Genomic DNA, 14090 nt, shown 5'->3' with positions numbered 1-14090 from the left:
AATTTATCGACGATTTCGGTGTATCTTCTAGAGGGTGCCACAATCGACAATTAGGAGTCATTTAAACCATTTAAACTTTTTTGTGCCACGGCGTATGTCATTTTGTCCTCATAAAATTTGTTCCCCTACTTTTTTTAGTTAAAAAAGTTATACCTTAATGGTGTCGCTAGGAGCAACGGTTTTCGAGAAATTCAATTAAAAAACTTAAATTCCCATTTTTTCTACTTATTGACATGTAACAACATAATTTTTTTGTATTGTTAAAAAAGCACAAAGATTATATGAAAACAATTTAATATCGTAGTTGGTCTTCTATTGACATTTATTTAAGCTCCAAACGAATATTTTAACAATAACAAAAAATTAAAAATTAATCATATCTTCCTGTGACAATAAATGTTCGACGTGTCCACCATTTACTTGGATGCATTTTGCAATTCTTTTACAGAACGATCTCTTTATTTTAAATAGCAATTGTTCATTCCAAAATAATGTGGCTGCATTTTGAATTTTTAAAAATAATTTTTCAGGTGTATTTATTGTATTTTGGTAAACGGAAGTTTTCACGTAACCCCATACACAGAAGTCCATAGGATTGAAGTCGGGGCTCCGTGGGGGCCAGGGTATTTCAAATCCACGTCCTATACAACGATTGGCAAAACGTGTACTTAACGAATCCCTTACTGGACGGGAAAAATGTGCGGGTGCGCCATCTTGCACAAAAAAACATTACTTGCCTTAAATTCAGAGGCACATCATCAAGAAGGTTCCCTAGTTCATTTTGGAGGAACTCTAAGTACAGAGGACCATTCAATTTGGGTGGTAATACATAGGGTCCTACGAAATAGTTGTCAATAATCCCGCACCAAACATTTATTTTAAATTCGTGCTGAAATTGGCGTTCAGTAGTTAGGTGAGGGTTTTCTGTGTCCCATGCATGTTTGTTACGGTGTTTAATTATACCTCGCCGGGTAAAAGTTGCCTCATCCGTAAAGAGGACCTTATTTAAAAACAGTGGATCTTCGTTCTGGCACATCCGAAAGAAGTTACAAAATTGCAATCTCGCTTGAAGATCGACTTCACATAAGTTTAGCACCGGCGTAAAATGGTACGGGTACAGTTTTGTCTTCATGAAAAATTCGCACTACATATCTTTGTGCTTTTTTAACAATACAAAAAAATTATGTTGTTACATGTCAACACGTAGAAAAAATGGGAATTTAAGTTATTTAATTGAATTTCTCGAAAACCGTCGCTCCTAGCGACACCAATAAGGTATAACTTTTTTAACTAGAAAAGGTAGGGGAACAAATTTTATGGGGACAAAATGACATACGCCGTAGCACAAAAAAGTTTAAATGGTTTAAATGACTCCTAATTGTCGATTGTGGCACCCTCTAGAAGATACACCGAAATCGTCGATAAATTTGAATTGATCATCTCCAAAAACCCCTATATCAGAAATTTCGTGAAATTAGCCCGAACTGTTCCAGAGATTTTAAAGAAAATTTGATTTAATTTTTCAACTTTGGCACCCTGTACCTCAGTTATTTTCAACTTTTGGTATAACATAAATTTAGCTATGTTGCATTATTTTTATGTCATAAATCCATCGTTGCTCTGTGTCCCATTACTTAAGACTCACCCTGTATATATAAATGTATACGGGGTCAGCGCTGTTTGTCGAAATGCTGATTCTTTTGTTAATGGCACCTATAGCAACCAAATCGCGCAGCTCTGGTACCGAGCAAGCAAAACTCGAAGAAATAATCATTTATCAAACCAGCCTGTGATGTAGCAATACAGCGGCATTTACTCTCCTAGTTTGGCATTGGCAAAGCAGGTACAATTAATTTTTTGTAATTGTATCGATTGCGGAAATCTTAATAATAGGTATTAATGGGTTTGGTGTACAAGATCATAAATCAAACATTATATTATTGTGGGTGGTCAAAGCATGAGCCATATCGATCTTTGACATTTTAGCACCATCCCACAAGATTGCCTATTTTAATTAAACCTTTTTCCTTTCGCAAACAAACGTATAGTTGATTACATGCCCAACATGCCTCTGGAGAACTGAGGGGGAGATAACCCTTAATTGTATAAATAAATCGCGTCCTTTTGATTGCATTTCAGTCAATGAGCGGAAATTACAGATTCGTGCAGGCTGCACTGATTTATATTGTGTCCATTTTAGGGCAGAATGCCTGGAAATATTGGGCCTGATTGAACAATAAAAACCGTTCTTCTCGCCTCGGTAAATTAGAGCGCGCCATCTCCTAATCGGACGGATAAATCACTATCTCTTTTTAATTGCGTTTCCACAAATCTTGGGATTTGGATTGTTTTTCGTTACTAATTGCGGCATTAAGGTGGTATTTCTACTATGTGTCAAAGGAGATTAGTTCTGTGGCGAAACTTATTTGAGTATGCGAATATTAGTTAATCAAGTCGGGACTGGTAATTTCATGATCGAGGCATAGAATGATTTTCGTAATCTCACCGATGGATGGAGCTAAATTAAATGAGTTTCACCATAAATTATCGGACAATTTCTGCTGTCTGTTGACGTGTAGCACCGTCCAAGTATTAGGAGTTGGAATTAATTCGTAGCGTTTTACAAGAGATGGCATAGATAGTACAGTATTGCGTCGTTACCTACAATAATATGCTTATCGTGAAACAGCGGTCGTTAGAGGTCATTTGCTTTGCATATCCCCTTTTTAAATAATAAATAACGACATTTTATAATTTATTGAATATGTCACAGTTTGTGCCGAATAAAGGGTTTTTGCGGGGAATTTTACTTCATTACTTTAATATGAACAAAAGTGCTGCTGAAGCTCATCGTATTTTAGTGGAAGTATATGATAAACATGCTCTAGCTGAACGAACGTGTCGGAAGTGGTTTGCACGTTTTAAAGCTGGTGATTTCGACTTGGTTGACAAGGAGCGACCTGGTCAGCCAAAAAAATTTGAAGACAACGCTTTGGAGGCATTGCTCAACGAAGACCCATGTCAAACACTTCAAGAATTGTCTACATCATTGAGAGTTAACTTATCAACGGTAGGAAAATGTTTTAAAACTTTGGGTATGATTCAAAAGGAAGGACGTTGGGTTCCATATGAATTGAAACCAAGGGACATTGAGAGGCGTTTTTTGACGTGTGAACTGCTGCTTCAACGGGAAAAAAGAAAAGGTTTTTTGCATCGGATTGTCACTGGTGATGAAAAATGGATCCATTACGGCAATCCGAAGAGCAGAAAGTCATGGATTAAGCCCGGTCAACATCAGTGGCAAAGCCGAATATCCGTGGGTCTGAGCTTCTCCTCTGTATTTGGTGGGATCAGAGGGGTGTGATTTATTATGAATTGTTGAAACCATAACTGGAGACCGCTACCGACTACAACTGATGCGATTGAGCCGTGCATTGAAAGAAAAACGGCCGGAATACTCCAAAAGACACGACAAAGTCATTTTGCTGCACGACAATGCTCGTCCGCACGTCGCAAAACCGGTACAAACATACCTGGAAAGACTTAAATGGGAAATCCTGCCCCACCCGCCGTATTTCCCAGATGTTGCTCCATCTGATTATTATTTGTTTCGTTCGATGGATCATAGTCTGTCTGAGCAGAAGTTCACTTCTTACGAAGATTGTCAAAAATGGGTCGATTCATGGATTGCATCTAAAGACAACGCGTTCTTCCGACGCGGTATTCGTGCCCTGCCCGAAAGATGGTCAAAAGTAGTAGAAAGCGATGGGCAATACTTTAATTAATGTATTTTTTTATTTTCATTTAAAATCAATAAATTTTTTTCTTAAAAAAAACGCTACGAATTCATTCCAACTCCTAATAATAATTGCCCGAACATGGATAGAAACGTAATTCCTGCTATTTCTGCTTTTAGAGCAAAACTGCATCTCTAACCTTTTTCGAGGTCTCCACGGTGAAGGTCCTTATACTCACTGGTTTTTGTAATGAAAATTCGTATTTTACCGTTAAACCTCTCATTTACCGCCACTGCGCCAATGTCAGGAGATTACGTTCAGCATCATATAGCCGTCTCTGTGTTCGCTGCACTATTTATATTTATTGAGTTAGAATAGACGAAGACGGAAGCTAATGCTTTGACTCTGCTACAATAAAGTAGGCTGTTGATACATACCTACGTTACACGCTTTATCTCCATTTAACACGGTGCGCCAGAAAGGGATGATTATAGGCGATATAACCATCCCTGAATGTGCGAGTATTAACGTGAATCATAGACGGACTCGGACAGTAGTGGCTAATAACAGTTTACGCAGACAAAATAATAAATGTTTAAACAATGATGGAAGATGAAGGTTTTGCAATGAGGAAATTTGACTAGAAACCGCTCTGTCAATTATTGATTTACTGCATAAAATGCGGGGCATGTTCAAAGATGGGAACTGTGCATTGTCCCTGTACACACACGGGGGAGATATTTTTATTTAAATTTCAGCCATTTGGAAGGCTGCAAGGCACAATAGACCGTAAATTACTGCCCGCGTGACAATGTTAAATTCTGGTCTATTCAAATGAGCAGAAAATAACGTACTGTTTATGTAAATTCGATTTTCTTTGGCAAAATATCTTATTAAACTCTCAACGCAAAACAGTTTAGAACAAAACAATTCGATTGTTCGCTTTGCTTTTTAGCTCGCTAAATGCCTATCGCTTTGAGGTTGTTAACAACTGCCACTCCCATCTCTATCCAGTTACACACTCCCGATAACCCGGCCTCATTAATTAGAAAACCTAACTCGAACTAAACTCATTTCCATCACATTTCACCCTCGAATTTAAACTACTTTAGTCGTTGATTTTCCGTTTCCGGGACGGCAAAACTAAATCCCTGTCGAGAGTTAAGTAGGTAGGTTTTCGAGGACAGGGACGTACTGCGGGTAAAGAGATTAGTTTGCACATTGGAAAAAAAATAATAAAGCACAATCGAAATCCCTTTTTTCCGGTCCCCTTTTATCGCACTCATAAAACTGTGATTCGTTAATTTGGCCAATGGCAAAGGGATTTTTCAGCACTAACGGTACACACATATTGGGGCGGTTTTTCATTAGTTCGGTGGCGACGTTAATAGCCTGGAAATTAAATTCCCGGACATTTAAAAAGAGGGTGGTCAAATAAATTAAAAACCGTAAAGTTGCCTTTTTTAACTTCCAGGCCCTTGGCAACGGTTAGTGCGCCCCAATGACTAGTGACAGTAATGTTTTTTTCTAACATCATCTAATAAACAGAGACAGAGATACCTGGGCCTCTCTCTAGCAGAGTAATTTCAATGCATGAGTAGTATAGACAACTTGAAAGTATGATTATATACTTGTAGGTAACTGTCCATTATCGGTAATAAATATTCAAACAGGATGCAAGTTTCCTGCTCAGGCTTTCCAGAACAGGAATCATTAAAACTTTATTTCTAAGCATATTTAACTATTATCGAACTTCACCTCGACTTTCGGTAATAGTGTAACCTGCGGGATTGGAAAAGTTCCGGTCATGTAAAATGTGTAATTTGTTCAAACTGATTTTTATTGATCAATAAGCCAGCTACTTTTGTTTACAGAACATCCTGGATAAGTTCAATCCCGGGGCGAGGCAGATGATCAACGCCGGAAAGGCTTACCTAAAGGCCCTACACAGTAAGTGTTTGTAACTTTAACTTGTTTTCTATGAAATAACGGATTGTTACCCTGTAAAAATCTCAAAATAACCATTTTAAAATGCACCCCCTTTTTCGTCAACGCAAAGGCAATAAAATTAAGGCCTTCTTTCACTTCTCCTCAGTCGGCGACAAAACCCACGAAGACGGCAATATAAAAGCGCATTTTTAAGCCCCTGATTCGATTAGAATGAGGGCTGAATAGTAGATCGGGCTTTAATTTCTTTTTTCAACCGTTTGCGAGATATGCAGCGGCGACGTGGGTTGCATATCGCCCTTTCACGGCTTTATTTTGTAAGAAAGTCGGGCCACCATCAATCACTCTTCAGTTTTCCTCTTTTTTTTGTCTGTAAATGTACTTGTTGGCAGTTTGTATGGGGGGAGGAGAGATGATTAAGTGCTCAATCGGGATTTTATGCTTCCATCCACTCTTTCAATCTCGCTCGATCTCTCAGTTTTTAGGCAGATGTGGGAGAGGAGTTTTCACACATTTTGGACTACTGACAATACCCCAAAAAGATGGATGAAGAAAATACTAAAATTTACATCCGCCGAACAACAGTAATCATGTTTGCGTTTTCGATTATCCGAAATAATCCCCAGGGAATTATTCCTGCATGCGGCTTCCTGTTTTCGCTATCTCGTTTACTTTAACGAGAATTCGTCTATGTGCGTGAAGAGCTGACATTTAAATACCTTTTAGAGTTATGCAAATACTGTTGCGCTTGTCTTGCTGGGTTATTTTTCTAGTTCGCATCCATTCGAGGGAAAAATTACTAATTTCATTATTTATTTTCTTGGGTAATTCCGGCCGAGGGCAATACATCACGTCCGAGCTCCTGATGGTCCGTGCAAATTCGAAACAAGCCCACGTCGTAAATTTCACCAGCAACAGTTGATCGGGGAACAAAAAACTTGAGCCGATTTATCAAAATGAATTGTGACTTTCGGAAAGGAAATTTCATTTTACGGTGGCAGGAAAATAAGAGAAATAAATATCATATACGTCTCGTGAGTTTTTTCATCTACGAACTTTGTAAAAGTTTGAGGGGCCCGTTTTTGTTCTGCGATTGTTCAATGAAATAATGCCTTAATAATTTTTGAACAAACACCCTTTTCTGTTTCAATCGCCTAAAAACTACAGCTTTAGTCCCTATCGATAAAATTCCATTACTTATCTGCGCACCCCTCCAGAACGTTCTTGAACAAAAGATTGGTTCACCCTTCGGCCTAGAGTTCTTCCACTCTCGGGGTGCCAATAGCGCTCCTTTAACAGATTACACAATAATTTGACTGACGAATTTAATTCCGTTCGGAACGAAAGAGAATTGTCTTTTTTTCGGTCAGCAAAGACCTTATTTAATTACCATCAAAGGGACAGGAGTAATGTCCAAAGTTGCCAAACTAATTACTCGTTGTGGCTTGTGTCTCTGACAAGTCCTTGTGCGTCAATGCAGGGTCGGCTTTAGGTCGCACTCCGAACAGAAATCTTCCTTCGGGCAATATTCGCATTCAACACACAACAATAAAACCGTCACTCACAGGCGCCCCTATCTGGAATCAAAACACAATTTGTCTTGCCCGGATGTCCCTTCAGAGTCTTTGGACAGCCCAATAGTTTTCCCCGGGTCCGGATAGTCGAAAAGTCTATTTCCCAGCAGCTTTTTCCATCACAGAAGATGGATGGACGAGAGATCAAGATTTTCCTTTTGTAGGACAATAATTGTCATAGGACATGTTTTACTGTGGTAAAGCAGGACTTCTCCTTAATTTGGGGAGCTGGCTGAATTACAAAACGCAGTTTCCATTAGACTGGAGTTTTACTTTGGTTTTGTAGCGTCGGAAAAGTCAGCTTTATCTGATGCAGACTAACAAATGGCCGCAAGTTACGTTCGAGAGACAAGCTCTAGCCAAGGTGCTTTTCTTTTGCTCAAGATAAATTAGTTTTAAGCTCCTTACATCTTGGAAAATTAATTGGGTATTTGCCGAGAGTTATGTGCTCAGAAACCGAGAGCATATTCAAATATATTCTTATTTTGACCTAATGCCCGAAAAAAGGGAGCAAAGAGCACTGCGTCGCCTTGAATGCGGGATATCCGCCGTCTGGAGTGCAATAGCCTGCCGTTTAACGCATTGAATCGAATACTCAACGCTAAAAGCGAGACATCTTTAATGGCAACTTTTAACACACAAACGCAAAAACATCAAATCTGAAGTTTCCCAATAAGAGCAACGTCAACGTTGACTCATTTTCTAAAGTTGAAAGTTTTCAAAATAGAGCTCCAACGGACAATGGAGAATGATTTGTGATTTGAGCCGTAGAAGTAACTTTCATACACCGTTCAGAAATAAAATATTTTAAAAACTTGTATGGAGTAAGACCCGGGAAGTACAAAGCCAATATAGCTTCAAACTAAGTCCTAATCCATATTAAAGACTTGGTGTGCGTCCAAAACTGTTAAGAGCAACATAAGACCGAATAAATTGAGAATAAAATTCCAAGAAATCATCTGTGAACTTTAACGGTTAACAGCCAATGCCAAAAGCCATTTGGCACGTCTGGGCCAGTTCGTCCGATAGGCTCCTTGATGCGCATACAGGGTATTTGAGATGCCATTTTTTGGGTCAACATAAGAAAAAAAAATTCTCGTGAATATTGGAAATGCCTTCTCAGAGAATTAGAGCAATTAGAAGATTGCCTTCATCAGCTTATTTATCCACAAGTTTCTCTGAATACTGTATCGCTCTCTGAAATATCACGGGAGGTAACTAATCCCCGCGCGTATGTATATTGAAATGAATATATCTTAATATATCTATTATATACAGCGTGTTTCCTAACTACGTGTAAAAAATTTAAAGGCATAATCCTCGACTGATTTTGAGTCAAAAATGTCTAATAAACATATGTCCGCAAATGCCTTGTTGCCAAGATACAGGGTGTGTTGACTGAAAGACGTTGAAAAAGGTTTTAAAGGTTTCTAAAGGTTTGGTGGTATTTACTAACTTGTTTATTGTTAGTTTTTTTTGCTACTTCCACTACTATAAACAAGATAGTCAGTGTTATTTTGGTGTTTTACTCTCTAAAGGGAAAGAATTTAGTGTTGTGTCCCAAAAATCAGATTATACCTCAGTTTTGAACATTTTTCAAATGCCTAATTACACTAATCAAGAAATGGCCAATATGGTTTTTGTTTATGGCCTTGCTGATGGTAAGTGTTTGGCAGCGAGGCGCATTTACATGGAAAGATTTCCAAACCACCAAGCTCCCAACCACCAAACCTTTTAAAAACCTTAAGCACTTAAATGCCACTTTTCCAAATAAATGGATAGGCAGAGGTGTCCCAGAGCCTAATCAGTCGTGGCCAGCAAGGTCCCCGGATTGTAATCCTCTGGACTTCTACTTTTGGGATGATCTGAAGAGACTTGTCTATGTTGTCCCAATAAACACTCTAGATCAACTTCAGGAACGTATAATTACCGGATGTGAAACGATACGCAACACACCAGGAGTTTTCGAGAGAGTGAGACAATCATTAATAAGAAGGATGGAAGCGTGCATTATGAGAAATGGTGGTCGTTTTCAGCAATTCTTATAATTATTCATTAAAGCATTCCCTCAAAAAATTGTCTTTTCTAAAATTCAAACACCCAAATTGAGTCATTTTGGAAATAAAATATCTTTTTCTTGTCACATTTCAACACCCTGTATCTTGGAAACAAGGCATTTGCGGACGTATGTTTATTAGACATTTTCGACTCAAAATCAGTCGAGGATTACGCCTTTAAATTTTTTACACGTAGTTAGGAAACACCCTGTATAAACAATGGGGAACAAATCTCTGCACTGACATTCTTCAAGAGCAAGTGACCACGAGAATTGAATGTAGTAGATTCGTTTTAATCAAAATAAATCCGTCTGTTTTCCTTGAAATGCTTTGTGACCTCCTCCCATAGTGGTTTGCGGTCGAGAAATATAAAAATTAGTTATTTTTAATTTAGAAATTACCATTTTTCTATTCGCAGTTGCTCCGCACGCCGACACCAATATTCAATTGAAGTGAACAGTCAATAAAAAGAAAAAAAAGTTCGATGTTCACCGATAGTCAGACGAACAAGGCAGTGCCGTGCATTTCGGTTTCATGTAAACATTGTGTTTTGTCACTGAATCAGCCATGAACGGCTATGCAAAAAAATCATCAAATACAGTTACCTTCGGAGCACAGCCTAAGTGGAACGAACCGTTAAATCCAGGCTGACCAGCTCCTACTAAACTTTGACAGCCCGTATCTCAGAAACAAAGCGATTGAGGAGCTATCTTTATGTGAGCTTTTTGCCTTATTTTCGGTCGAAAAATGCTTTCATACTAATTTTGTGCCACCGTGCCGGCTTGGCCAATAACTGAGTAATGGCTTGAGATATCGAAATTTGTGTATGGTTTTATCCGGGCGGACGTGCTCGTCTGCACTGAGCTCAAATTCCAAATAAATTTCTGTGAAAAAGCTAAAGCTTAGTTATTGTTAATTTTCGACACGGCGCGTATTGTGCCGCCGGGTATCATAAGCGTTCCTGAGTTTTTTTTCCTCTCAATAACCGCGATATTTACTTACATTCAATTTGAACTTCATCCGGGCGTGCTGCCGGGATGAAGTGATCGGGCGACTCCGGAGATCCGAACGCAAACGAGACGATATTCCCGGTATTGTAAAAGCAAATCGCATTTTAAAGGTGCGATTTCGACCGGTTTGCAGCCGCGCACAATCTCGCTCGAACACTCATTACGTTTCTATTAAATTAATTTGAAAATACTTAACATTCTTTTCCAAATGTCTGTCACATTTTCATTCGACATTTGATGTTTTTTCCCGAGCGACGCGGAAGGAAACCGGGAGACGTCATTAATACTGACAATCGAAGCGCTATTGCGTGGGTTTCCAAAGCCTTCTTTATAAAAAGCATCACTCCGATGTGGCGATTTTTTGATAAAACCGCGAGTCCATTTGTGAGTACTGAATTGTGAATCAAAATTAGTTCTATTTGCATTGAGCTTTTTAATAAAATTTATTTAAAGGTTTTATTTAAATTCATTTTCGTTCATGTAAGTTTCTTTCCAGTGCTTCCGAATTAAGCGCGTAGTTTTCATGAAGAACTTTGATTTAAAAAGAAATCACTGCAATATTTCCCTTTCGCATCCATTTTTAGAGCTTTTCCATATGGAACATCGGTTTAGTTTTACTTTATCTCTTTCTCGAGCGATTGTTTCGAAATCTTCCCTAAAAGTGAAAGTAATATATCGACGAAAGAGGGCCATTTATAAGCTAAAGCAGGCAGGCCTGAAGGAGACCCTTGTAGCAAAACAATCCGGCCCTTTTTCGTCCCGATGCAGTCGGATTTGACTGTGGTGAATTTCGAAATAAGCGATTTCCGAAGGCTGCTTAAATATTAATTCGCCTGTCAAATCCCATTTCGCAGGCACAATACCTCTTTCCCGATGAAAATTTCCTTCCTTATTGTCAAACGTATTTTGCTTTCGATGTAAACTGCTTTACATCGCTATACAATGGAATTCCCATCGACATCAAATGCCATTTATGATATTTCGCGATCGGGATATATATTTGGGTTTTGTGCGCCTTGAGCACTATTTATTTTTCCGTGAATGTGAATAAAACGCCGCGTAAGCGTGTGCTCACGAAGCCCATTAATTCTCGCTATTATTTCGAAACGTCGCCCTCTATTTTCTCACCAACGCCGAGTTACTTAGCGGACTTAAGTAACCGGAAAGTCTTCGAGGCCATTTATTCCAAAAAATTTCACTTTAATTACAGAAACTGGAAATAAAACCGAGCCCTCGTGCGTTTCTCTTAAGCCCCCATTTTCTGGAGCAATGCAATTAAGGACGCGAGATTTACAGGGACAACTTTGAGTTATCTCCCTCTAATTTTTTTACGTCTTTAAGGGCTCAAATTTAGTCTCATATGGCGGCATTTCATAGCCCCGTTTCACATCTGCCTCTGCATTATTGCTTCGTGGTTATCGGGGGAGTGAAATGACATTGTTATCGTCAAGAAAATGTTATTCCAGCACCAGGTGCCGGCAATGTTACGCGAGATCGTCAGGGGTATATTTTTTAGTATGGAACTAGTGCAATGTAAATGGATTTAATTAGTTAAAATTGTTCACAGGTGCAGCTGCAGCTTCGAGGCTGTACGTGGACGCAATCGGCAAATTGGCCAAGCAGGCCCAGCAAGGCACATGGGGCGGATCTTCGGATATAGGTACGTAATTTCTAATAAAAAGAATCTCGTCAAAAACTCAATTTTCGTTGATGCCGTATAGCGAAGGTGGCATTAGCCGTCATTTTCTTTTCAAAGGCGAATCCCTTAAGCTCCGTGGTTTTATACGGTCTCGCCCCTATTTACTCATGTGGCGTTCGACGTAAACCTGTTATACCGTGATTTCCTGGGATTTTGGTTCAATTTTCTACTTTTATTCTTTCACATTAAATCGAAAAATATGAAGAAATAATTTTCGTTGTGCCCTGAACTTGCATTTGGGTTGAGTCATCTTCCAGCCCGGGATCGAAGGAAGGCGCAAAATGCAGAACAAAAAATTTTAAATTTCCCGAGGTACGGCATCATCATATCAAAAAGGGCCGTCCACGAGCCCTATCATGGGAAGAAACACGTGCATCTAAAGCAGCCCCTTGCGGGATTTTATAGTTTTTCCCGGGCAATATTTATTTAACCAGGTTAAGCTCCAACCAGGAGAGATATATTATATAGACGTCTAGTTTTTTACCACCGTAGCACAATTTATGCGCCCGCCTGAGCAGAATTACATCAACAACAAAGTTAATTGCATTCCTGCTTTAATAACAATACCGGGCGTCAACAAATTCCTGTTTTATTTCAGTCTAGACGGTGTTCGTGTCTCCCTTCAGACCCTTATCCTCAATGATCACGAAATAAGGGCAGACCCGGGCTGTAACATTAATAAAGTTAGATTATCGCGTATCCCGGCATAATCCCGGAATCCCATTCAAGTAATATTCCACTACGTTTTCATTATGTTGCTGTTATGGTAATGGGCTGAGTAGCCGGAAAAGGCAGATCTTTGTGCTAGCATACGAGTGGCAGTAGCACGATAACTTTGGCATAACTGTTAGTGGTGGAACCACCCCCGTCATGGTCAATAATTAAAAAAAAATTGACAAGGTATAATGCACCTTACGTGTAAGGCCACCCCCTCTGGTATATGTTCTTGTCAAACTTACCTAGGAGCCTGCTACCTTTTTTAACCGATGATCAAATAGGCAACACGCAATACACATCAGACGATGGCGCGGCTTTCTTTAACGTTTTCAGTCTTTGTCGAAGTTATATACTGTTCTCTCTCTCTCTCTCTCTCTCTCTCTCCCTCTCTCCCTCTCTCTCTCTCTCTCTCTCTCTCTCTCTCTCTCTCTCCCTCTCTCCCTCTCTCTCTCTCTCTCTCTCTCTCTCTCTCTCTCTCTCCCTCTCTCTCTCTCTCTCTCTCTCTCTCTCCCTCCCTCCCTCTCTCTCTCTCTCTCTCTCTCTCTTTCTCTCCCTCTCTCTCTCTCTCTCTATTTTCATTGAGATCACATTAATTGCATTTCCAAAAAAGCCTTAATTCGAATTAAATCAGCTTTTTGGTTTTTAAAACGTTATGAAGGTTCTGAGTGCAATAAGTTACTAAAATGACATTGTGTTAGAATTTAGATGGAAACTCAATGCAATAATTTCAAGATCTGAATGTTAAAATGTACGTTTCAATGGAGAGCCCTCTTCGCATAAATTTTATTATCAGGCAGTTTTCATAATTGTTTTCTTTTTAATTGAAACTCCAATAATACACTGAACTGCGTGGACTGCAGTACTAATTAAAACACGCCAATTTGACTACGGAACGTCACAAATCAAACTCATTCCGGAATTAAATCGTTAGTAGCTATAGAACACTTAATCGGATTTTGAGCAATTATGGAATTAACCGATTTCCGGCCTCTCGATGGAGTATACGTATAAATAATGGGGGTCAACGCTTGTTTTTTAATTTCCAGAGGCAATTCACCGGAGAGCAGCGCACCCTCAATTATAAAGTTTTAACCCTTGAAGGAGGCGAGCGACACTGCATAACGTCGACTTACGGGGGCAATAAACAACTCGTCGCCTGAATTTGCCACAGTCTCAGTTTCTTATTACGTTTATGTAGAGAATAATAGCCCGAAGTTGAGGATTGCAATTTCCCACATAATAAATCCGCGTTGTTCCAGTCCTTTGTTTCTCTGTAGTAACTTAATTCGCGAGGAGAGCGACGCGTGTGTACGAGGAGGGGGTGCGGATGTGACTCTCGTAGCTAATTC

At 39.3% G+C, this 14090-nt stretch overlaps 2 protein-coding genes across 5 annotated transcripts in view; one reads left to right on the top strand and one right to left on the bottom strand.

Annotated features, from left to right (window-relative positions):
• Window positions 1-14090, bottom strand: part of LOC136339063 (ionotropic receptor 75a-like) — a 72195-nt gene that overhangs the window by 46587 nt on the left and 11518 nt on the right. The gene's annotated exons all lie outside the window — the stretch shown is intronic.
• The window catches only part of IRSp53 (Insulin receptor substrate 53 kDa), a 53323-nt gene that overhangs the window by 29334 nt on the left and 9899 nt on the right, over window positions 1-14090 (top strand). For all 4 annotated transcript variants that reach the window (XM_066282010.1, XM_066282009.1, XM_066282007.1 and 1 more), the window contains 2 exons: window positions 5612-5687; window positions 11893-11985. In XM_066282010.1, coding sequence (XP_066138107.1) covers window positions 5612-5687; window positions 11893-11985 — 169 coding nt within the window. The remainder of the gene's footprint in view (window positions 1-5611; window positions 5688-11892; window positions 11986-14090) is intronic.

Source organism: Euwallacea fornicatus, chromosome 5 (assembly GCF_040115645.1).
Source record: "Euwallacea fornicatus isolate EFF26 chromosome 5, ASM4011564v1, whole genome shotgun sequence".
NCBI classification, from domain to species: domain Eukaryota; kingdom Metazoa; phylum Arthropoda; class Insecta; order Coleoptera; family Curculionidae; genus Euwallacea; species Euwallacea fornicatus.
This window is presented reverse-complemented; position numbering and strand designations above follow the sequence as displayed.